General features: G+C 42.1%; 1 protein-coding gene across 1 annotated transcript in view; it reads right to left on the bottom strand.

Annotated features, from left to right (window-relative positions):
- trioa (trio Rho guanine nucleotide exchange factor a) overlaps positions 1-26,090 on the bottom strand; it is a 319,083-nt gene that overhangs the window by 198,190 nt on the left and 94,803 nt on the right. Inside the window, 1 exon segment of the mRNA XM_060942859.1 lies at positions 25,782-25,835. Coding sequence (XP_060798842.1) covers positions 25,782-25,835 — 54 coding nt within the window.

Below are 26,090 nucleotides of genomic sequence, written 5' to 3' on the forward strand. Positions count from 1 at the left end.
CCCACACACGCCCCGCGAGCACGCTGGGATCTGTAAACACCGTAAACCCGGAAGAAGAAGAATTACGAATTACGAGAATTTCTGAAGCCTTATGCGCCTCGCCTCATCTATACGCTCTTGCCAGTATCTGTTGGCGTTGTCGGTGACAACAAGCCACAGCACCAAGACCAGCAACACTAACTACTCCATGTCCTCCATGTTTATTGTTTACTATCCGGGTCGTGAGACTACCGCTTAAAAGATCACTGATGTCACTGTTTGCGCCGCCTAACGACATCACGTGACGTCCACCCACTTTCGCTAACTCCACCCAATGTGTCCACCCACTTCCAGCCAGCACGGTTCAGCGCGGTTGTAGTCGAAATGCAACTCCAACAGCCCCACACAGCTCGACTCAGCCCAACTCGGCACGGCACGGCTCAGCCGCGTTGGTAGTGGAAAAGCAGCATTAGAGGACGAGTGGAGCCGAGCCCTGCCAGTAAACTGCCCCAACTGCAACAGTCACATTTTCCCCCTTTAATTTGTCACCCATCTGTAGGTCTTGAACAGAAAAGCAGCTCCAGCTCTGACAGTTTACTTCCTGTACTGACTCGTTCAAAAAGTCTTCAGCTTCACAATCAATGTGTCCGTGTCAGTAGAAAGGGGCATGGGGTGTGCACTCTAGTACCAGAGCTGGAAATCATTTCTTCTCACAGATCGTTCCCTGGTTTCCCCTCAGTGGAAAAGTCTGAGGCCCACAGAGGGAAGCAGGGAGGCTGCAGAAAATTTTAAATGTAGCGTGGACATCCAGTGAGCAAGAACTCCTCCTACGCAAAAAAAAAACAAAACCAAACCAGCCCACAGAGATCCGAGCTCACATGAATGGAGTGTTTTCCGTTACTCAAATTCCTGAGCTTCGGTTAAGCTGAGCTCACGGAAACTGTCGAGTGTGACGGTTATTTTTCTAAAAGGGGAAGCCGAGAACAGTGCAGGCACCTCAGCAGCTCAAACTTAATCCAGTAAAGGAGGAGGAATCCCTGAAAGCTGGAACACATCAGAAAAAAGTTGAACCTTGTGTCCTGTCATTGTAAGATTTAACAGTTACTCAGAGAAAATCATGACTTTCACACAAAGAAAGACAGATCGAAAGAAAGACAAAGAGAAAAAAACCCAGAAAGATGGATACAGAAAGATATCTAGAACGATACATAGAAAGAAAGATGGATAGAAAGATGGATAGAGAAAAATAGAAAGAGAGAAAGACAAAGAAACATGGATAGAAAGATGAATATAGAAAGAAATATGGATAGAAAGAAAAACAGAAAAATGCATAGAAAGATGGATACAGAAAGATATATACAACAATACATAGAAAGATAGATCGATATAGAAAGACAGATAGAAAGATGGATAGAGAAAGATAGAAAGACTGATAGAAAGATGGATATAAAGATAGAAAGATGAATAAAGATACATAGATACAAAGAGAGAAATATGGTTAGAAAGATGGATCTAGGTAGATAGATGGATCTAAAAAGATACATAGAAAGATATAGATGGATCTAAAAAGATACATAGATGGATCTAAAAAGGATACATAGATGGATCTAAAAAGGATACATAGATGGATCTAAAAAGGATAGATAGATAGATAGATAGATAGATAGATAGATAGATAGATAGATAGATAGATAGATAGATAGATAGATAGATAGATAGATAGATAGATAGATAGATAGATAGATAGATAGATAGATAGATAGATAGATAGATCTAAAAGGATGCATAGAAAGATAGATATAGAAAGATACATAGATGGATAGAAAGATGAATATAGAAAGATACATAGATACAGAGAAAGATAGAAAGATGAATATAGAAAGATACATAGATACATAGACAGAAAGAGATATAGAAAAATACAAATAGATAGAAAGAAGCAGCCAAGCCAAGAAGCCTTTGTTTGTCACACGTACACTTGAGCACAGACTGAAGCGCACAGTGAAATTCCTCCTCTGCATTTAACCCATCTGAAGCAGTGAACACACACACACACACACACCCAGAGCAGTGGGCAGCGATGCTACAGCGCCCGGGGAGCAGTTGGGGCTCAGGTGCCTTGCTCAAGGGCACTTCAGCCCAAACTCAGGCCATGGCTGCCCCATGCTAACCTAACCACGTCTCTGGACTGTGGGGGAAACCGGAGCACCCGGAGGAAACCCACGCAGAGAGACAGACCCTCCAGGATTTCACGACGTTGCAATTTGCAACTTCAATGCAAGTTCAACCAATCCCTGCGAATTCAGGGCAGTGTTGCAATTATATCCAATCACTGCAACTTCCCCGCAAATTTGACCAATCGTTGGCGTCGTCTTGAGGTGACGATGACAAACTACCTTCCGCCTTACTTCCAGTGTTGCCAGACTGGGCGGTTTCAAGTTGATTTTGGCAGGTTTTGAACATATTTTGGGCTGGAAAACGTCAGCAGTATCTGGCAACACTGCTTACTTCCGTGTATACGTTCAAGAGAAGCAGCATGTGCGAGTCAGTGTTTCTGTAGGCTTAAATTCTGTTACTGAAAGTGTGTTATGTTTACAGTGAAGGACTGTGTGCACTTTACATTATTTTTTACTTAATACAAGAAATTAATGGATGCCAACATTTTTGCCAAAATGGTATTTTATTTTCCATTGTTTAGGCAGCTTCAGCATCATACTGTGAGATTCTGTTCAAATTGTTTTTTTTTTCCTTCTATGAAGCCTGAGCCATTTAGTTTATAATTATTGTTTAATTTAGTCTTCAGGAGAGACTGCCTGCACACAGTACTAGTATTAATAGTTTTTTTCTTACATGAAAGCTGAGGCATTTATATTATATTTTAAGGTAACTTCATGTTGTGCTGTGAGGTTCTCTGCACTTTAACTTTTGAACCAACAGGTGCATTTGGATAAGTAAAGCCTATTTTTCTGCATTTTTGTAGTACTGGTAGTCTTTTATATTGGTAAAGTTGTTTATAGGACCATTTCTCAGTGTCTTTGGTTTTTTAATCAATAGTTTTTCAGTAATAACTTAATATTTAACATACTCAATTTTAATCACAAAAAGAGAAAATCGCAACAATTTCTCGCAACTTTCACTTCCTCCCGCAATGTAATCGCAACAAAAACCTAAAAAACACCGCAACTTTCATCGCAATTTTTTGGAAAAACCCCCGCAACATCAGACATTTTAGCCTGCAACAATCACAAAAAAGGCCCCCGAAATCCTGGGGGGACTGAAGAGAAGATGCAAACTCCACACAGAAAGGCCCTCGCCGGCTGCTGGGCTCGAACCCAGAACCTTTTTGCTGTGAGGTGACAGTGCTAACCACTACACCACCATGCTGCCCCATAGAAAGATAGACAGAAAGACAGACAGACTATGAAATTTGACAGAAATTCAATGAGAGGTTGAAATCTGATATAGGGGAAAGATTGTGTGTCTCTGTTTAAGCGCGGTGTGTGTCTCTTTCTTGGTGTTTGTGGGTTTCTAGGTGCTGCAGTGTATTCAGTCTCACTGTCGAGTGCTGTAGCGCGCACGCTGCCTACAGCTACACACCAGTGAAGGCTTCCGTCATCTGTTTGAACCGTTATCTCCTGTGACCGTATGATATCAGTCAGTCCCCTGTGTGTGTTGAACTATTTTAGGAGTGTGAGGTTAAAAAGTCTTTGATCAGATGGTTGTGTGTATTTATAGCAAAGCGCAGCTGTAGGCCCTCTCTCTGGTGTGTGTGGACCTGGGGCGCCTGAAATCTTTCCAGACGCCACTACTGTACCTCCAAGTGTTGTATTACTGCATTATGCTAAAAGTTGATCAATACTTCGAACCATGAGCAGGGAGCAGCCAAGCGGATTCCATATTTCACACCTGCAGTTGTGCACTAAACTCTAATAAACACATTTCTCTCGAGTGGAAATGAGCTGGCAGGAGAAGGTGAGAAATCGAGTGCTTCAGCAGCTGAGCCCTTTCTCGCTGACCAATAGCAAGACCTTTTAGAGACTCTTACATCATCAGGCGATAACCAGAGCAGGTGATTCGTTAGCTGATTAGCACTCGGCCACATAAAGAGCCATGTAATTACGCGTGTCGAAGCGTGCCTCTGCATCAGCTGTGGTGATGTGAACAGAGTCAGAAGATGTGTAGTTCGACATCAGCGGTGTGTCGGGTAAGTATTTGTATACAGTCGCCGTTTATATGGCCTGATAAACGTTTTGCAGGTTTTCCTGGATAAAGTGACGAACCTGCTTTCCTGAACAGGTCTCTCAATCACAATCCTGCTCATGTAAATTCTGCTCATCTCCAAAAGAGAGGGGGAGAACCACATTAAAGATTTAATTCCACTGAAAGACGACAGCTATTATACACTGATTTCATTCACTCGACATGTAATAAGCACGGAAATTAAATCTAACAGTCACGAATATGACCACTGATGTATTTCCTGAGGAAAATGTCAATTGTGCTGACAGACTTCCAGAAGAATCATCACTGTTCCTGTCTCGACTGATCACGGCTCATAATCCCGGCAGTGCTGAAATAATCACTGATCACTTCAGGGAGTTAAAACTTGCCATGTTTCATGAAATTGCTCGTTGCTTATGAGCACTCACACATTCCATCATGGCTGCCACCTCTACGGTGTAAAGATTAGCGGTGATGGAGTGAAGAGAGCCCCTGGAACGGCAATGAAATTCAGTGACTTACAGCCACGGCAGGTGAAATAACTGTTGGTGACGTGAAGTGGGCGGGTCCCGAGTTAAACTAATCTCAGCTTGAAGGCAACACGATTGAAGAGACTAACAAAGGGAGCGAAGGATATCGTTGGCTCACAGATGACACCAATACCGCGTTCCCCACATGTTTACTACAAAGAGACGTCATGACTAACGTCAAAATGAAAGAGAAAAAGTTCCAGCTTTGATCTAAAAACTGGACGATGAGCTAAAAGAAATGAAACGCGGGTGAATTTTCACTGTTGAAGCATAGCGCCGTCCATATGCATACGTTAGTGATGTATTCGTGGCCTTATCAAGTGCCCAGTGACCGATGGGCAACAAGCGAGTCGCTGTCTGTGTGTGCGCACAGGAGATACGCAGAACCATGGCCTCGTTTTTTGTTTATAAATGCCTTGAGACCTCAAGAATAACAGGAATAGTTTTAAGCGTTAACAGTAGTGGCATGCAAAAGTTTGGGCACCCGTACTGAAAATGTCTGTTACTCTGAATAGTTAAGTGAGCAGAAGATAAACTGATCACCAAAAGGCATAAAGGTAAAGACGAGACATTTCAGCATTTTCTGCAAGATTTGTGTATTATTTTTGTTTTGTACAATTGGAGAGTGAAAAAAGAAAAGGAACACCATGTGAAAGTTTGGGCACCCTAATACATTTGAGTTCTCAGGTAACTTTTACCAAGGTTCCAGACCTTAATTCGCTTATTGAGTTGTGGCTTGTTCAAATTCTTCGTTAGGAAAGGTCAGATGATGCAGATTTCAAAGCTGTATAAATTTTCTGACTCCTCAGATTTGTCCTTAAAATCAACAGCCATGGGCTCCTCTAAACAACTCCCTCGCATTCTGAATAATAAAATAATTGATGCTCACAAAGCAGGAGAAGGCTACAAGAACGGAGCAAAGTGTTTTCAGGTAGCTGTTTCCTCAGATTGTAATGTTAAGAAATGGCAGTTAACAGAAACAGTGGAGATCAAGGTGAGGTCTGGAAGATGAAGAAAACTTTCTGAAAGAACTGCTCGTTGGATTGCTAGAAAGGCAAATTTAAAAAAAAAAAAAAAAAAAAAAAAAAAAAAAACTGTTTGACTGCAAAAGACCTTCAGAAAGATTTCGCAGACCCTGGAGTGGTGGTGCACTGTTCTACTATGCAGCGACACCTGAACAAATATGACCTTCATGGGAGAGTCATCAGAAGAAAACCGTTCCTGCGTCCGAGCCACAAAATTCAGCGCCTGAAGTTTGCAAATGAACATCTAAATAAGCCTGATGCATTTTGGAAACAAGTCCTGTGGACTGATGAAATCAAAATAGAACTTTTTGGCCGCAATGTGCAAAGGTATGTTTGGAGAAAAAAGGGTGCCAAATTCCAGGAAAAGAACACCTCTCCAACTCTGAAGCATGGGTGTGGATCGATCATGCTTTGGGGTTGTGTTGCAGCCAGTGGCACAGGGCACATTTCATTGGTCGAGGGAAGCATGGATTCGAATAAATACCAGAAAATTATGGAAGCAAACATCACACCATCTGTAAAAAAGTTGAAGTTAAAAAGAAGATGGGTCCTACAATAAGACAATGATCCAAAACACACCTCAAAATCTACAATGGAATACCTCAAGAGGCACAAGCTGAAGGTTTTGCCCTGGCCCTCACAGTCCCCTGACCTAAACATCATTGAAAATCTGTGGATAGATCTCAAAAGAGCAGTGCATGCAAGATAGCCCAAGAAACTTGTAGAACTGGAAGCCTTTTGCAAAAATGAATGTGTGAAAATCCCCCAGGTAAGAACTGAAAGATTATTAGCTGGCTACAAAAAGTGTTTACAAGCTGTGATACTTGCCAAAGGGGGTGTTACTAGGTACTAACCATGCAGGGTGCCCAAACTTTTGTTTCAGTCCCTTTTCCCTCAGTCTCCCCTCAGGTCGTAGGTTCCTAATGCCAGCCTGCAAAACTAAGAGGTATAGATGCAGTTTTATCCCCTCTGCTATTAACACATTGAATAGCACATGAGTCCAATATTTTAAGGTTTTCCCCCTGTGATTTTTACACATATTTATATATTTATTGTTTATTTGTCCTTCTTCATATCTTTGCTTGGAGCACTTGTCTGTTTGTCACGTTTGTGCTTTTGTTGTTCTTGTTTTGTTTTGTTATTGTCTGCTGTCACTGTCCAGTACTGGGCTGTTGGTATAAGTTTGCTGTGGGTCAGTATTTTGTTGTCTGTGTAAGCTTTTGCTACTTTTGCCTGCAACCAAATCTACCTTCGAGTACAAATAAAGTTACCTTACCTTACTTTCCTTTTTTTGTCATTTTGAAAATGTAAAAGATGAAAATAAAAAATTGTTTTTGCTTAAAATATAAAGGGAATGAGTCATCTTTAACTTTATGCCTTTTGGAGATCATTTCATCTTCAACTTGCTTAACTGTTCACAGTAACAGCAATTTTGACCAGGGGTGCCCAAACTTTTGCATACCACTGTAGGTAGCGGTCTGAGAGAATGACCTTGACCACAGTAAGGCTATCGGTCTCATCGCCATTTCCGCTATACTAAAACACAGAGCTGACTGCAACTCTGATTCTCCATTTTGAGCTAATTTATCGCCGTGCCACATAGATGTGTTGCTGGCTGGTGCAGCAACAAGACAGAAGGTGGATTTATGTTGCATTCATGGCCCAAGAATGTTCAAGCTGCAAAGATTTGGACGCGTTTTGCGAGAAGTTCACGGATTGGGCGCCTACGAAGAGGTCTCTCCTCTGCACATTTTACTGATAACTCGTACAAAACCTCTGATCTGTTGAGAAGCGTTGGCTATAAGCCTGTACTGAAAGAGAGTGCAGTACCAACAATTAAAGGAAAAGAAAACTACAAGAAAAGGAAAGCAAGTTCAGCTGCACCAGTTCTCCCAGAGTGTGAGCCGAGCAGTAATGGCGGAGTACTCAGCATCAAGAAAATGGAGAATGAGTGGACCAGTCGTTTTGATTTCTCCACTGGATATGCTTCCCTCCCCCCGCGGGATATGCTTGCCTCAGCAGCAGTATCTCGCCCTTACATGGAAGAAGCAAATGAACAAAGAACTGAAAGTCAGATTATTTCAAAACAATGAGCCACAAGATCATCCTTCAAGAAGTGAGAACACAGACAGGTAAGATGCGACTCTCATTTGGTTACACAACACCATTCACTGTTTATCTGTATTTAGATTAATACATGTAACTTGTATTGTGTGTTTAAGTTAAATAAGATTATTTAATTTGCTTCAGAATGTGATTCTCAGTTCATCTGATTATTTAATTAGCCTTTTACGTTTCATCACTGAAAATGCATGCACGCACATGTATGTTGCATAAGTTATAACACCCATCCTGTTTTAATGAGAGTCACATGAGACTGTCAGTTCAATTCCATCCAATTCTCTAGACGGCTTTGTTCTCTGGATTTATTTCGTAAGGTGGGGGCCTCCGTGGCAGACGTGTTACTATCGGATTTACTTCCCGATGGTTCGAACTGATACGGTTCTACGTGTATAGCAGTAGCATGTACACACATTCCAATATCAGGACTATCACAGTCAGATGTATTACTATCTGAGGAATCTGAAGAATCTCCAATAAACCTGAACGAAGAGGCCATTGCAACCACTCTCGCCTGCCGAGTCTGGCTTTGGTCTATAGTGCCAGTTACCACTGTGACATCAAGCACTCAGGGCTGGCTGGCTTGGCAGGGCAGCTCGAATGCCATCTTTGCGGTCGATTTTAACTCTCGAAAATATAGATTTTTTTTATTCTCAATTACGCAGCATACAAGAATCAAGGATGGAGATGCTATCCACTCAGAAATGTATTTAAAAAGAAAGGTTCTGCGTATCTTCTTTAAGTGATGGTGCATGTGCAACACAGACTCATGTCCCTTCTGCCAACCACTTGCTCAACATGTGGCGTTCACTGTGTAAGGAACGAATACTCAGCCAACAAGTTATTAATCGCTGAATCCTATAAACCTGACTGACGCAAACAACCTACCTCCAAATCCACATCCCTTCTTCTCGGTTGAAGCGCTCACCAAGTCTATCACAGCGAGTTGAATCACACACCCAAACGGCACGACGTTAGCTTTCCAATGCTAGCTGCTTAGCTATAGCGCCAATACTAACCAATGCGAGTTACTTGTCAATGCAATGAAGGGTTAGCAAGAAAAATAATTGTGAATTAACATCACTGAGCATGAAGTCATCAGCGCGTAGATCTGGAACACCGACCGGAAGAAAGAGCGTTTGTAACTCTGGAGCTTTGTAATGATGCGAGTCACGTTTGTACAGGATGAGTACATACCGAAGTAATCACATTATGAATACAGATCAAACTTCTGCAAAGTAATACCTTGACTAATTTCACCTCTTTTCTCACTTGAATAAGTCACAAAGTCCATATCTCTTCATAGCATATCACATAGTCAAATAAACAGCAGAACTTACCCCTTCCAACGATCCGAGACGTTTCTCTGTACAACAGTGTTCGAGTAATCCGGTTTTGAAATCACAGCAAATAAAACAATGACCTTTTATTTCCGTAAGAACTAAGCACATATTTTGGCAAATTTCTAAGTCCTAGAGTTTCCCACCATCAGGGTTCTGATATCGCCAGATTCCACACAATCTCCCCTCTACAATGATGAGATGATTTCTCTACCGCCAGCAGAGAAATTTTATGGTGAGACGCATGTAAAAGTGACAATTTCATAAGACACCATCTTTCCCCTTGAAATAAAAGTTAACAAAAAAATCATGCAAGTGTTATGGAATATGATGACAGATAGCCGAGACTGGGGGGCTGGCACCCAAAAACAAGAAGATCCAGCATAGATGGCCTTTATAATGACCAAGATAAGAGCTTAAAAGTAAAAGTCGTGAGATTTCCCTGAAAATAGCTGAGGGTTCATGAGGTTAAAACGTCTTTCGGCACATTTTCTGCAGCAGTGTTTCTTTGACTGGCTCCTTGTTGACTGAATATGATTTCTTAGCTTGCTTCCACGCATGCAGTGTTTAGTCCATGTGAACCGATATGAACTCTGTTGGTTTCTCTTATTTGGTGCAGTTAATTAAAGCAGGTGAGAATTCAACAGTCACACTCAGGTACAGACCAAAACAGCAGGTCTGAGACAGTCAGAGTGAGAACGTGATTCACCCCCCTCCCCCAATGGGACCCGACGCCCCCATGAAAGCCCCCCCATTTTAAAGCTCATAGGCAACGGTTTTAATTTTATGCACATTTGAAACTTTATATGTTAAAAACCCTCTGTAATTTTCTTTTGGTCCCAAGAAGTATTGTTAATAAGTAATAATTAAATAATTCGGCTATTTTCGTGACCACTCGGCGCGTGACATCATTTAAGACAAACAAACCGCTTGAGTTGAGTCCACTTCCGTGTATTTGCATTGCCATTCAGCTTGAACGGCAGACGTGCATTCGGGAATTTCCAAAAAAAAAAAAAACATGCCTTATTATTGTGCAGTGAACTGTAACAACGGGACCGGTTCAAGAAGAAGTTTTTACCTTTTTCCGAAAAAGGAGAAGAGGCAGAGAGGGTGGATTGGCTTTTTTCTGAAAAAGGAGACGAGGCAGAGAGGGTGGATTGGCTTTTTTCTGAAAAAGGAGACGAGGCAGAGAGGGTGGATTGGCTTTTTTCTGAAAAAGGAGACGAGGCAGAGAGGGTGGATTGGCTTTTTCTGAAAAAGGAGACGAGGCAGAGAGGGTGGATTGTGCGCATGAAGCCAATAGGGTTGTTTTTTTTCCGGAAGAGGAGATGAGGCAGAGAGAGTGGATTGGCTTTTTCTGAAAAAGGAGAAGAGGTGGAGCAAGAGGGTTGGCTTTTTCCGAAAAAGGAGAAGAGGCGGAGCGAGTGGGTTGGCTTTTTCCGAAAGAGGAGACGAGGCGGAGAGGGTGGATTGTGCGCATGAAGCCAATAGGGTTGTTGTTTTTTTCTGGAAGAGGAGATGAGGCAGAGAGTGTGGATTGGCTTTTTCTGAAAGAGGAGGAGACGAGGCGGAGAGAGTGGATTGTGCACGTGAAGCCAGAGGGTTGTTTTTTTCCGGAAGAGAAGACAAGGCAGAGAGAGTGGATTGTGCGCGTGAAACAAACTCAAGCAGTTGAAGAAGAAACGGAGCAGCAACACTCGAGCAAAAAGGAGAAGATTGGAGGTAAACATTTTTACTTTTGCTTGCAATTGACAAGTCAAGAATCCTGAGGGATCCTGTACAATCATTGTGGAAATGAGACAAAGGGATATTTCCTCGCTCAGAGTAGGCTATAAATAGTATAATGCCGCAGATGGCAGGCTAGTGTGGCCTACCGGCGCACTGTCAAGTAATCGTTATCTATATCCACTAGGGAGGGCGGTTTAATTATTCTTCAAAAGGGCTCTTATTTAGTATTACAATGAAAGTAGGAATTTATCATAACTACCAGGATAAATCGTTTGGGCGCGAGTCTTGTTGAGGTCCGGGGTCACCGCGATCAGAGTCGGCCGAGTCGCTGTCCGATTCCGAGGCCGCACGGTCAAACCAGTGAGCCACATTCACCGACTGCTTCGCAACAGCCATAGGTTCATACATATATGGTTTCACCTCTCAATATTCAATTTGGAGAGTTCCTGCTTCAAAATCACTATCACTTTCAGACATTTTACACAACCTCTCACGACCAAACTCCGTACACGTGTGCTCGGTTCGCAGGTAAACACAGAGCTGCTCCCAGTCTGTTTGCCTTAAATGACGTCACGACGACGGTCCCCTGGCAGTGAAAGTGTGCATAAGTGAGATGTAAACAAACCTTCAGAAATTGGGCAAAACAGTATATTTTAACTGTTTTATTCAATTTTAGGGTGCAAATTAGACACCAAGAAGATTGAATTCACTTTTTGGGCCGTTCTTCTAGACAATAAAGTTGATGTTCTATGTTTCACCTCCAACCGTTTCCTATGACCTTTAAGGTCACGAAAAAAAAAAGCCAGGAGTGCCATTCTATTGTTAAAATTGTTCTAATTATTGTTCTAAAATAAATGTGAAAACGTATGGTCAAACAACTAACTGCTGATTTTGAGGAGAATCGTTCAAATGATGATACAAGCATGAAACTTGGCAAGAACATTCATATTGGGGTACTCTTCAAAATTAGCTGACGAGCCAAGCAAAAATCCAAGATGGCTGTCTGAGCAATGACGAAAACCAAAATGACACATCATATGAATAAAAACAACATATTTTAATGCTTTCAGTTTCTATTTATATGGGTTTTTTTAGTACTCTGAAACAAATGTTACCCATAAAAATCTTAGGTATCAACTTCGTCCATAAATTAAAACTGTCAAACGCCAATGTCAGTATGCCATAAGCTGAAATGTATATTACAAGTTTTCGTCCGGGGCAGCACGGTGGTGTAGTGGTTAGCGCTGTCGCCTCACAGCAAGAAGGTCCGGGTTCGAGCCCCGTGGCCGGCGAGAGCCTTTCTGTGCGGAGTTTGCATGTTCTCCCCGTGTCCGCGTGGGTTTCCTCCGGGTGCTCCGGTTTCCCCCACAGTCCAAAGACATGCAGGTTAGGTTAACTGGTGACTCTAAATTGACCGTAGGTGTGAATGGTTGTCTGTGTCTATGTGTCAGCCCTGTGATGACCTGGCGACTTGTCCAGGGTGTACCCCGCCTTTCGCCCGTAGTCAGCTGGGATAGGCTCCAGCTTGCCTGCGACCCTGTAGAACAGGATAAAGCGGCTAGAGATAATGAGATGAGAAGTTTCCGTCCAATAAATTTATTGTATTGTATATTCTAACAATGAATGAAGATTAAATCTTATGTTAAAATGAAAATGAATCCTGTGTATTCGTTGCCCAATTTTAATGCCAACTATTAATTTAGTTTATTACTGCACATAAAATATTTTGTACCTGTCCTGCTAGAGAAAATTAAATGTTAATTTATGCTGAAAAAGTGGTACGCCATATGAATACTGACAGAATTATTTTAGAGCCACAAAAGGTCTCGAGTGATAACTAATGGCAAAATCAGGTTAAGGATTTCAATAAAATTATTAATGGACCCGATACTCACTCAAATCCATCAATAATTTTTAGAGATATGGGAAAAATGGAATTTTGGCTCGAAAAATGGTGGCTATCTTGGATTTTCAACTTGACTCATCAGAAAAATTTGAAGCAGACCTCAATTTGAACAGTACCTTTATGCCAAGTTTCATGCTTGTGTCATGATTCGAACGATTTTTCTATTACTTCCTCCACTATTAAATACGACTCCTTTAACTGTTTTGTTCAGGTCCAACTGTTCTGTAATCGGAGCCGCAGGGAGGGGTCCTGCAGGGGACCATCTTCATCCAGCAACACCCCCCCCAAACCAGTAAACTTAGGGGGGAACACTGAGCCCCATCTTCTCCTTGGTCATCTGGTTTTGGTAAAAGTTTATTTATCAAAGTGTGTCAGAGGCAGAATAAAACCATTTGGTCAAATCCAGGTTTCTGTGATCTCTGACTGGTTTGGGTCGCCGCAACCTCCGACCATGACACATACAGTATAAATAAAGATAAATGAGGAACAAACCTCTTAAATCCCTTACATGTTTGATACATGAACATTCCCGGAGCGCGCTCGAGCAGGGTAAGGCTCACTCGCTGCTGTTGGACACTGATACGAGGGGTAAAGGGGTGTGTTACGGGTCAGCCGGCTGCTCAGGCTGAATGAACTGAATGCACATAGCTGAAGAGACTCTCGTTGGAAGTGTGGGTGAGGCAGCAGCTTATTTTAACCTCACACAAATGTGGCCGGGCAATGTGTAAAATCACTGCAGAATGCGAGAACAAGTCCTCGGAGACACCATGGATGGGCATGAAACCACGCTCAACTGTACAACACATGCTCCTTTCATACACGAACTCCAAGACTGACAAGATTGGGCTCGATACAACCAGGAAAGTGTTTCCATCCGCCGTCAAGCTATGGATGAAGGAGAAGAAATAAAAGTGCTCAGACTCATTTCTACACCTCCCTCAAGCCACACAAAAATATCTGGAGGAGAACGGGAAATAAACAGCAAGACTGGTTTTATTGATCAGAACATCAGCAAAGTAAATCCTGAAGCATGAACAGAACCCCATCCATCATTTGGCTATAGATAGTTCTCTTAAAAACCATGTTTGCACTCTCTCCGAGGCGAGCGTGCATTCTGATGGCAGACAGAAACTCAGACATGAGATCGAGGGGGGGAGGAACCACAATCGATAACGCTCAACAAACAAGAAAAGGTCACGGCAGTGAAAAGTTGTTAAGTTAAAGGTTCGTGTTGTGACTCACGTTTCAAAAATAGATGTTTTAATGGCAAAGCTGTTGGTCCAGTTTTCCATCTTTATATACGCGCGTGCATGTGTGTATACAAAAACATTATATAAGTATATAGTGGCTTGCATAAGTATTCACCCCCTTGAACTATGTAGTGCTGCACCATGAAACAACTCTGATTTTTCCTTTTTGATAAAGTATTTATTGGCGCTCTGACTAAGTTTGGGGTTTTTTTTTTTGTTTGTAACAAACTTTTTTTATTGAAATTTTTTCTGGACCTGTCTGTCCCAGACTTGTTTCAATAGCTGCTTGGTTTTCATGATGCTACAGTATTAGTGTGGGTATATTCTCGAACTAACACCCCATTCACACTCGCACTGTAAACCGTATATTTTCTGTTATCACGCGGTCATGGTGTCGTGTGGGAATCGGAGCAAAACGGCAAAGTCGAAACCTTCATAGACATATAAACAGACACCGCATTGAGCTGGGTGGCCCGTTGCTGGGATACGTCAGCAGGGGCTTCAAAGTTTGGGAGAATAGCAGGGTACAAATAATTTACAGCAGGGTGCAAAATGGTAAAATGTCTGCCAGCGGCAGACATAATGCACGCAAAGCGCGCGCGGGGGGGGTTCAAAGGAGGATGCGCCCCCCCTTTGGGCACGGAAAATTTTATGAAATGCACTGAGAAATGGTGGCCTCTGGTAACTTTTAACAGTGAAAATAAAGGGTAATCAATACTATTTGGAAACTTGAAATATGAAACCATACCTCAGTCATTTTATCAAATTTCAGAAATATTTGCAAACACATAAAAAGTAGTCCGATTGAAATCCACAGATGGATGATATAATAATTTTAAGTCTGATGTGCACTTTGACTAAGCTAAGGTGACAAGTTTCTCCAGATTCTCTAATACTATTGAAGAATATGGTGAAATCTTGAATACAGATGAACAAAACAACTTCAATTATAATCAAAATGTTTATTTTTTGGCAGTCAATAAACTGTTACATAAAATGCAGCTACATGTACTTCATCAGCTGACTTCATCGTTATTAAAAAACAGCAGCTAGCAGCACTCATCGACAGTCTCAGCATTTCTATTGAAAATAACTTTTATCCAAATCTCATCAACCTAATCATGTAGGGGCCTACTGAATAGAAATTATATAAATCTAGTTATTTAGTGCGGGTTAGGCACAACAAATGTGTGTGTGTGTGTGTGTGTGTGTGTGTGTGTGTGTGTATATATTAGTGCTGTCAAAGTTAACGCGATAATAACGCAATCACGATTAAAAAAAAATAGTGCCGTTAACGCAAATTCTAATTTGGCCCTGCGAGTCACCCGTAGTTCCTGTTGAGGCTTGTCGCGCGCTGCTTCAATAAGAGTACGTGTGAGTGATGGAGAAAGGCATAGACATATAAACATCCTCGCCGCCATATTGGATGTGGCAAAGTGGAGATTCTTCAGTCGTCTCTGGTATAGCGTCTAGACAGTAGCCGAGAATAAAGATGCCTCATTCATGTGCTGCGTTTAACTGTACCAACAGGTTTACCGTCCAAACGAGATCACATGGGATTACCTTTCACAGGCGAGACTGGAAAAATACTTTTCAATACTGTTCCTTCAGTCTTCAGTCTCCCAGCTCATCTCCACCGGGTAGGTGTAGAGTTATAAGCAGTGAGAATTAGAGAATACAGTGCCACACTATGATGGACGTTTTTGAACGTATGATGAATGTTTTTATTTTTGTTATGTTTTTTTCTTCTTTTATGGCAAATACTTCTCTTCAAAAGAAACTAATGAAGAGTAAAATAAAACTTTATTTTCACAGTGATATGCACTTTATTTTTCATCCCTTGGTTTTCTCATCTAATATGGAGGTTATGGATGTCAGTGGCTGTGACAAGACGTGTTATGCTCTGCAATAAAAAAAAAAGCATTGGTACAAAGCAAGCCCATTCACTTTTTTATGCTGATAAGAGAATTACAATGGTTTTTCATGTGACAAAAATGTGCGATTAAATTGCGATTAATCGCGAGTTAACTATGACAGTCGCGACATTAATCGTGATTAAATATTTTAATCGCTTGACAGCACTAATAACAACATGCCATAATAATTTGGCACAAGATATTAATTTTTGAACTAATTTTGTGCAAGTGTCTCACACCTGTGCGCCTTGGTGTGTGCATCAGACTGACTCTCGGACGCGCTCCGGATAGCACGTGCGCCGTAAACGACTAGCACCTGCACAGAATTAAGGCACAAACAATGCGCCGATATAAAAACTGTGAAAACGCACTTACTTTGTGAAGTATTGAGTTGCGCTGCTGACACATTACTGAGCCTTATTTCCTTGTTTGGGTTCCTGATCCCTGATTTCCTGTTTCTTGTCTTTGATTCTGCCGAGCCTACGATAGCCTGTTTGTGCCTCGCTTGACCTATTGCCGGTTCCACCGTTTTACAATTTTGCCTGCCGTTCCGGATTGTTTACCTGTCTTCACCTGTATTCATAAACACACTTTCTGCACTTACATCCGTCTCCCAACCATCTCTGACCGAATACTTCACGCTCCCTGATAGAGAACGCATATTCACCTGTTCATACGTCACGTTCAGAAATAAACTCGTGTTAATGGGGCTAAAACAGCCACTGTCAAACGATGCAGTTGGAGTCTTGTTCTCGGACTTGCCTTGAAGTTGTTTTAATAACTTGGACTTGAACACTGGGGACTCGAGACTCGAGGTTTAGCGACTCGACTACAACACTGACTCATAGCAACTCTTTACAACCACGGTGAGAAGAAAAGCATTTCAGCACGCAACAGCAGAAGACCACATTGGGTTCCACTCCTGCAGCCAAGAACAAGTCCTTATTAAAGTGGCCAATGAGTGGATATTAAATCTTATTGCCCCACCCTATACAGGTGTATTTATATGAAAATCACGTGATGCTGTAACTGCAAACAGATTCACTTCATTCAACTAAATCACGTGACTTCTGATGGAGTCTGATTGCACCAGGACTAATGAAGGAGTTTCACAGAACCACGAGTGAATATTTATCCAAACACAACTGACAGACTGATTTTTAAGTCATTTTGCTTTTGATTTTTCAATCAGACTTCGATATTGTGGGCCATTTCATGCACATCCATCACATATAATCCCAATTAAGTCCATTCCAGCTTATAACACCATCGAATGGGGAAACAGTCAGGAGAAGGGCTGTGTGACGTGACATGATACAAAAATGTCGATTGCTTCATATTCTATTTATTTTGTTGTGCAGCAAATGACACTTTACAGCAATATTTTCCCATCATTTGGATGACGCGTTGCATTCTTCCACACCGTACGGATGCAGGCAGGAAATCTGCATGAAGGCGACGCAAACAAACATTGAGGAGAACGAATGTGACAGAATGGGGTCATTACGAACAGAAGGACGGCTCTTTCCCCCCCTCCCCCATCCATATTCACTGGACGTAAGCAATCGTGTGCTCTGATTGGCTACTCTACTACGAAGCTATCAGCTCATATACCGTGAGTAGAGAAAAACAAAATGGCGGAGCTTGTTGCTGAACCAACCGAGGACAAAATAAAAACTCTACTTGAAACCCCCCCCAAAAAAAGGCAACAAAATATGGAATAAAAGTATTTGATGCGAAGAGTACATCTTTTTTTTTCCCCCCAAGAATTATTAAGATTGCATTTTTCACAAGTTGCTCCTGTCACTTTGCTGTTTTGTTTACATTCTAAGCGGAAAAGATTCTGTCGGACGTTTTGTATAAAACTCAATTTTGTGGAATAACTTAATTATATCCATCACTTAAGTTGAGTTGAAAAATAATTCAAAATGTAATAAGGACGAGGCCTTTCTATGTGGTCATTTTATATAAACTACGTATTCATCAAATTTACACACAAATGTGCGATATCGTGAGGTGTGCCGTCATCAGGATATGAGATTTTGGTCATATCGCACAGCCTGAGTCAAGGGGGAGGGTAAATACTTATGCAAGGCACTGTATCAGGAAGAGAATGTGTTAACGCCATGGGCTTAAAGGGGAACTGAAGGCAAATTTATCATCATCAAAATTCTCTCTCATTTTATAAAATGTAGGAATGCATTTCTGACAGCTATTTTGTCGCTGCTATAGCAAGTTATGTGTGTTTGAAATATGCTCTGTAAGGCCCCGGTCACACCGCCCGAACTTTGCTGGAGAGTTCCTTGAACGGTAGGGAGGGGGGGCCGAATTTCGACAACGCTCGTCACCGCGCACAAAATGGGAAAAAAATCGAAAACACGGGCGTTGGCTTAGCGGTGCACCGCTGAAGCCGGCGTTGCTTTAGCGTTGGTTTAGCGGTAGCGAGCGTTGGTATAGCGGCGTTCTGCGCATGCGGGCTTTGGCTCGGCGGGGGCATAAAGTTGGTTTAGCACCAATCATAGCAAGTCTCTCAGCATCCATGGTGATACAGTTTTACTGTAACTTTGAGCAAATTCGATATAGATGAGGTCTGAACTCAACGGCAGCTCGATTCCAAATGAGCTCCTGGTCCATTTCTCCCCGTATTTATAGCCAAATTCTGGTCCCGCTCCGACACCTCTATACCAACGCCAAACCAAAGTTCATCGCCGCCATGGATAGCTGCTTCAACGCCCGACACCGTGCCAGCAACCCCGTGTCCGCTCGTAAAACGCTTACAACCGCTCCACCGAAGTTTGTGCAACGTTTAATCGCCGCCCGGGCAACGCTGGCGAAGCAGCGGTGGTCCAGTGTTCAAGATTTCTGCGTTGGCCTAGCGGACCCAAGTGTCCACGAACTTGCGTCTAGCGGTGCCAAACTTTGACTGGGCGTTGGTGGAGCGGGGGTGAACTTTGCCGGGGCGGAAAATTGCCCCCTCCTCACCGCTCGCAATATTTTGTGTAGCTCAAAACTTTCGGAGCGGTAGGAGGGCCCCTTGAGAAACATCAGGGGTGGCCGAGCGTATACGCCGTTGCTTTAACGGGGGCCAACTTTTGTTAAACGGTGGTGAACGGTTACGAGCGGTGATGAATTTTTTTCACCGCTCCAGGAACGCTCCAGCAAAGTTCGGGCGGTGTGACCGGGGCCTAATATATCAGCCCATATGTCAAAGCGACGGCCGTAAACGAGATTCGCTGAGACCTGTGCGAGACATTGTAGGACGGAAGTAAAACATACAGCGGGAATCAAAGTGACCAGCATCTGCCAACGCTGTCAAAAGACGTGCGTGCCGTCTTTCGATTGCTGATGTCATCAAGCCGGAAGTTTCCCGTGTCCGAAATCGCTCCCTACTCACTATATAGTGGGGACGCCATTTTGTAGTGCTGAACGAAACCTTAGTGAGGATTATGTGGGAAATGCACTCAGTATAATATGCATGCATCACAAAAATACATGAAATGTATTTATTTTGAAAACCCACCAGCCGCCTGATCTGGCACGTTTTAATTATGCGACAGTGATGATGTAAACAGCATGATGGACTAATCCTTATCCTGTCGTCTTTCCAACTCTTCTCTACTCCTCATTGGTTGGAAGTCGTATGGAATAATCTCCATCACTGACAAAGCTGGCAAACCTCGAAATTAATCTAAATTGGAATGATATGGCGATCTGGCCGCCGTGGAAACGGTTTTCAAAATGGCGGCGTTGACACTTCACGTTTGAAGTCTCGCACAAGTCTCGTGAAGATCGCGCGGATAAGCGACGCCTGCCGTGGGCCAAACGAACTACATTCAACATGGCTAAACACCGAAAAGGCTGATAAGTGTAATATAATATGCCAATACGAGTCACGATATAAGGTTAATAAAACCGAAAACGTAATTGAACAACACGTTAATTCAGAAATAAAGCAAGTTTAAACATGACTTCAAGCTTTCATTCAGAACCAGACGGTTTGATGTCATTTGATCAGACTGTCCAGGTTCATCCACTCAATCGATACACAGCAGTAAGTCATGACTTTACTGGAGCTGTTTGGAATGAACAGGCTGAAGAAACAAGATAAGATGTTTGAGTCATCCAGGTCTAGACTCTTTGATTTGTGGTAGAACCTTGACAGCGTTTCACCTCTCAGATATCCAAGAGGAAGGATTTTTGATCAGGGATTCAACATCAAAGATTTTACGAGCTTCCTTACCTTACTGCTCGAAGACGGCTCTGACAGCGCTTCCTCGTTAAATACAGCAAACGGCATAACCTCAGCAACAACCCAAAGAGGAATCGTCCTGACTTACGGTGTTAATAAGCCTGTGCTGAGAAGGTCAAGTGTGTGAGGCCTTTACACCATCAGATCAGAGAGCTGAAGAGTTGTGCAGTGGATTCAAGTTATCTTCATCATTTTTCAGTCTCATTTCCTTCCACTGCATCTGCAGCGTATGTACGGAACCAAACAACGGGGAGTGTTTCCCAAGGAAAACAACAACATGCTGCGGTGTACCACAACCCTAAAGCTGATTATTTTTCTACAAGACCATGTCACAAAGTGTTGGAGTCCTCTACCACCAACAGCATTTATTAAAGAAGGACTTCTGATACGTTGTATTGGTTTACAGTTACATTTAAAGTGCTGATGACACGAACATGACTCTATGCAATTTCTTAAATAAACTATACAACATGGCAAACATGTTAGATTTCTGTTATAATTACGTGAAAAGAAGCTGTTGTTACGCAAATATCCAACTTTTAATTGCACAGCGCAAGAAAACTGGGTCCGTGGCTCGCGGCCATGTTGTGACATCAGCGGGAGAACACGCTGCGGTTCACTGGCTGTTCTACTCTGGTTCTACTCAATGGAAATGGCGCATGAAAACGCTGGTGAACTCTCTAGTGCTAGCTCTTCCTCTTCTGGGAGTCTAGAATTGTGTTGATCTCTTCCGAATAGAATCTATGATAGCCTACACTCTTTACCCTTTGACTCTCGTTGCTAGGCGGCAGTTACATGAAAGCCGCAAGCTTTCACAAGCAAATACATGACTGATATCACGCCGACTTTATGATTACATTTATGATTATCATGTAGAATCTATAGCTCTACGTACCTTTATCTTATGTCGTTTCACAACACGTTCTGACAGGAGGACTGTCTTTGGATCCGGCATAGCTACTAGTAGACCCCCTCTGGAATACCGGCAGTGTTGCCAGATTGGGAGGTTTCCCGCCCAGTTGAGCGGTTTCAAGTGCATTTTGGTGGGTTTTGAACATATTTTGGGCTGGAAAACTTCAGCAGTATCTGGCAACAGATATCGCAGACATTTTCCAGCCCAAAATATATTCAAAACCCACCAAAATGCACTTGAAACCTCTCAACCTGGCAACACTGTGTAGGCACTGCTGATGGTAGTAACACACGTTTGTGCTGAACTGAACACCCAAGAGATTCTTTTAAGCTGGGAAGGGTGTCAAAACAATCCAAATCGAAGTGTTCAGAGCACAGGACGGATGTTGGTGAGGGCTCCCACTTGTCACGAGTGCGCCTGACTTGCTTCACCCACTTCGCATGCAGCTCGGGATCTCTGGGAAACTTGAATAAACTTACCCCATCCTTGTGGGTTTTGAAGCAAAAGCCGGCAACACAACGCGAAGGCATACTAACTAACTAACTAACTAGCTAAATATAAATATATATATATATATATATATATATATATATATATATATATATATATATATATAAATAAAATGTCTAATAAAAATACTAATAATGATAAACTGAACACCTGTCGCATCAACAACAAACTGGTAGGTTAGGAGGAAGGTTCTTTCGCTGACGTCATATAGCTCCTCCTCCTCTTTCGTCTCCTGGGTGCTGCAGCCCCATCAAATTTGCCCAAATAGCCGCATTTATCATCATAACTTGTAAAATAGGCGCCTTCGTGAATTAATATATGGATCATCGGGAATTACTTATGTTATAAAACATCGCCAAAGATGTCAAAAACGTGTCATCAGCACTTTAATGCTCCGTCACTTCTTTTGTCGATCAAAGATTTAAAAAAAAAAAATTCACCTCACCACCTGAGAGACCACAAAGTCTTCTATTGTTAAACTTTTCCTGTCTCACAAAATCCAAAGGAACAGCTTTAGCTCGAACTGGGACAAAGTGCCAACACCGGAGACCGCATTTAAAAACGCTAAATGAATATCTCCAGTGTTTCCCCTACCATTATATTGCTTGCCCTCCCCACAAAACACACATTTTAAGGTCTGAAAACACCAGGAGTGCAGTTCGATTGTAAAAAATTTTTCTAATTTTTGATCTAAAATTAATGTGAAGACTTAAATATGACTCTTAATTATCATCAGTCAATGAATCCGGTCTAACGGTTAGAGAAGCAGCTTTGGGACCAAAAGGTCACCGGCTTGATCCCCTGAACCAGCAGGAATGGCTGAAGTGCCCTTGAGCAACGCACCGAACCCCCAACTGCTCCCCAAGCTGCGCTGGGTCTGTTGTATGTCGCTCTGGATAAGAACATCTGCTAAATGCCCATAACGTAATGTTTGCTCAGGTCCAAATGCTCTGTAACAGGAGCTGCGAGGAGGGGTCCTGCAGGTGACTATCCTCATCTCATCATCTCTAGCCGCTTTTTCCTGTTCTACAGGGTCACGGGCAAGCTGGAGCCTATCCCAGCTGACTACGGGCGAAAGGCGGGGTACACCCTGGACAAGTCACCAGGTCATCACAGGGCTGACACATAGACACAGACAACCATTCACACTCACATTCACACCTACGGTCAATTTAGAGTCACCAGTTAACCTAACCTGCATGTCTTTGGACTGTGGGGGAAACCGGAGCACCCGGAGGAAACCCACGCGGACACGGGGAGAACATGCAAACTCCGCACAGAAAGGCCCTCACTGGCCACGGGGCTCGAACCCGGACCTTCTTGCTGTGAGGCAGTAGCGCAAACCACCACACCACCGTGCCGCCCACTATCCTCATCATTATTTCTTAATTAACGTGTTATTCAATTATGTTTTCAGTTTTAATAACCTTGTATCGGCAACTAATTGCAATTAAATATTATACTTATCGGCCTATTTGGTTTTTAGCCATGTGGAATTTAGTTCATTTGGTCCACGGCAGGCGTCACTTATCCGCGCGACCTTCACGAGACTTCGAAACATGAAGGGTCAGCGCTGCCATTTTGAAAACTGTTTTGCAAACGAAATATTGCACAAAAACGAGTTTAAAATGACAATTACTGCCTACTTTTTTCAAACTTTCCTGATTGCTATCAAAACAAACAAAACCTCCGGCTTGATGACATCAGCATTTGAAGGACGGCGCGCACGTCTTTTGACAGCGTTGGCAGATGTTGGTCACTTTGATTCCCGCTGTACGTTTTACTTCCGTCCTACAATGTCTCGCACAGGTCTCAGCGAATCTCGTTTACGGCCGTCGCTTTGACATATGGACTGATATATTACAGAGCACATTTCAAACACTCAGAACTTGCTATAGCGGCGACAACATAGCTGTCAAGAATGCATTCCTACATTTAATAAAATGAGATAAATAGAATTTGGATAAAAAAAATTTGCCTTCAGTTCTCCTTTGATCTTGTCTGTCGTCGTCGCTTGTTATCTGAGATGGAATTTTTTTAGCACGATCAGCAAGTTGAGGAAAACCCGGACGTCATCGCAGGTGAGCATGGTGGAAAGATCATGCACATGTTTTTACTGATCAAATTCACCGATATTTCATCATCTCCTCGTCAAAACCTACTTTGTGTCTTACGCTTTCATTTGTGAGTCACCATTTTGTATCTAAACACACGTTTGAGAAGTCACGTGAGGTGTCGATAATAGTGACCACTTTTGCTGGCATCCACCATTATCGACACCCTGTGGAATTAAGTGACATTTACAGCTGTTATGGATCGAGCTTTGTCTAACATTGTTGAAGTAGATGAAGCACTTTAAAAATAAATAAATAAATAAATAAATAAATAAATAAATAAAAGTGCTGCGATTTATAATCATTTTTTTTCTGGTTGATAACAGAATGGAATGTTTATAGAGTATTTGGAATCCGATTGCAATAAATGGAATTAGACCAGAATTAAATTCCCAGCATATAAAAAAAAAAAAAAAAAAAAAAGACATGCTTGAAATATTCACATTTTTCTATTCCTTTCAGGAAATTTTTTTTTTTGCAGTTTTTAGATTAAAAGTTTTGGTTCAAGGAATGACGTGCAACCTTTGACCTGGATTTTCAGGCGGTTACAATAATCAACAGCCTGTTGACATTTATTGGTAAACTATAAAACTAGAAATTAATACAAACAACAGCAACAACAACAACGAAGGATAAACAAAACGTGATCTACAAAAAGACTTAGAAAGTTGAACAAAAAGATTTTCCGACAGCATAAACATCAGTTCATTTGTTGACGAACATTAGAATTACTTCCTCATTTACGCAAGTACCGGCATCGGTATACTTATATAAAAAAATATTTTGTACTAGGGTGGCACGGTGGCGTAGTGGTTAGCGCTGTCGCCTCACAGCAAGAAGGTCCTGGGTTCGAGCCCCGTGGCCGGCGAGGGCCTTTCTGTGTGGAGTTTGCATGTTCTCCCCGTGTCCGCGTGGGTTTCCTCCGGGTGCTCCGGTTTCCCCCACAGTCCAAAGACATGCAGGTTAGGTTAACTGGTGACTCTAAATTGACCGTAGGTGTGAATGTGAGTGTGAATGGTTGTCTGTGTCTATGTGTCAGCCCTGTGATGACCTGGCGACTTGTCCAGGGTGTACCCCGCCTTTCGCCCGTAGTCAGCTGGGATAGGCTCCAGCTTGCCTGCGACCCTGTAGAAGGATAAAGCGGCTAGAGATGAGATATTTTGTACTAAATACAAGTCCATGTAAAACAAGTTTCAAATAAAAACTGTTTTGTTAACTTAATACCACATACCAATTTTTTTTTTCAATAAATAATCATCTGGGTGTCGATAATTGTGGACCAGTGTCGATAATTGTGGACAGATGTGTCGATAATTGTGGAACGGTGTCGCGTGATGTGATGTATTACATAGCATATTTCAAACAAACACAACTTGCTATAGCAGTGACAAAATAGCTATCCAAAATGAATTCCTATCTTTAATAAAATTAGATAAATAGAATTTTGATTAAAAAAAATTTGCCTTCAATTCTCCTTTAAATAGCAATACTTTCTGAAGTCTGTCTTAGTACGGAAACAGAGCGTTCCATCACAAGAGCAAAAATATAAATCTAATTTCCCCTCATTTTACCAACATGACTGTCACAGAAGTACTGTTTAATAATCACCATCTGACCAATCAAATCAGAGTTCATGAGCGCTGTGGTACAAATGCTGTAACATGTTTTACATGCTTTACTCGTGCCGAGGAGCAGGAGAAAAAAAAAGTTGAAGGCCAGTTACATGAAAAACTTTTAACTCACTGCCCTGATACCGGTATATGACTCGATTATAAATAAGTTTTGAATAAACAAGTTCTCTCTGTTCTTTCCTCACTAGAGGAAACACTGAATGTTTTTCCCATAACAATTGCTTATATGCTACAAACGTAGTAGATTAGCTTAGACATGGTGGCGTGCTCCATTAATGAAGTACAGATTGCCAAACATGAACAAATAAGGTGAAAATAAAAGACAGACAAGATTGGACTGCTCCTTACCTTTGATCTGACTGGATACATCACTTTTGGGTTCACACTTCGGAAGCGAGCCATCTACAGAGAACAGAAAGGACGGAACAGGTTAACTCGCAAATAAAATATAATTACTGTGTATAAATCAGCACACTCATTACCGCCTCTAAAGGCATAAACATAGCGACTCTGTCCGTCACTACAGAGTCCGTGCTTCATGTCTCTTTAGCTCTTTGTGCTTCTCTGGGGCTCAACACTGAGCTCTTCTTAACTCTGTTCCACTGAGCATAAAACATGCTGGTGGTAGCACAGAAGTTGAATTCAGCTTGAACACAA

This window comes from Neoarius graeffei, chromosome 16, assembly GCF_027579695.1.
Source record: "Neoarius graeffei isolate fNeoGra1 chromosome 16, fNeoGra1.pri, whole genome shotgun sequence".
Lineage (NCBI taxonomy): Eukaryota > Metazoa > Chordata > Actinopteri > Siluriformes > Ariidae > Neoarius > Neoarius graeffei.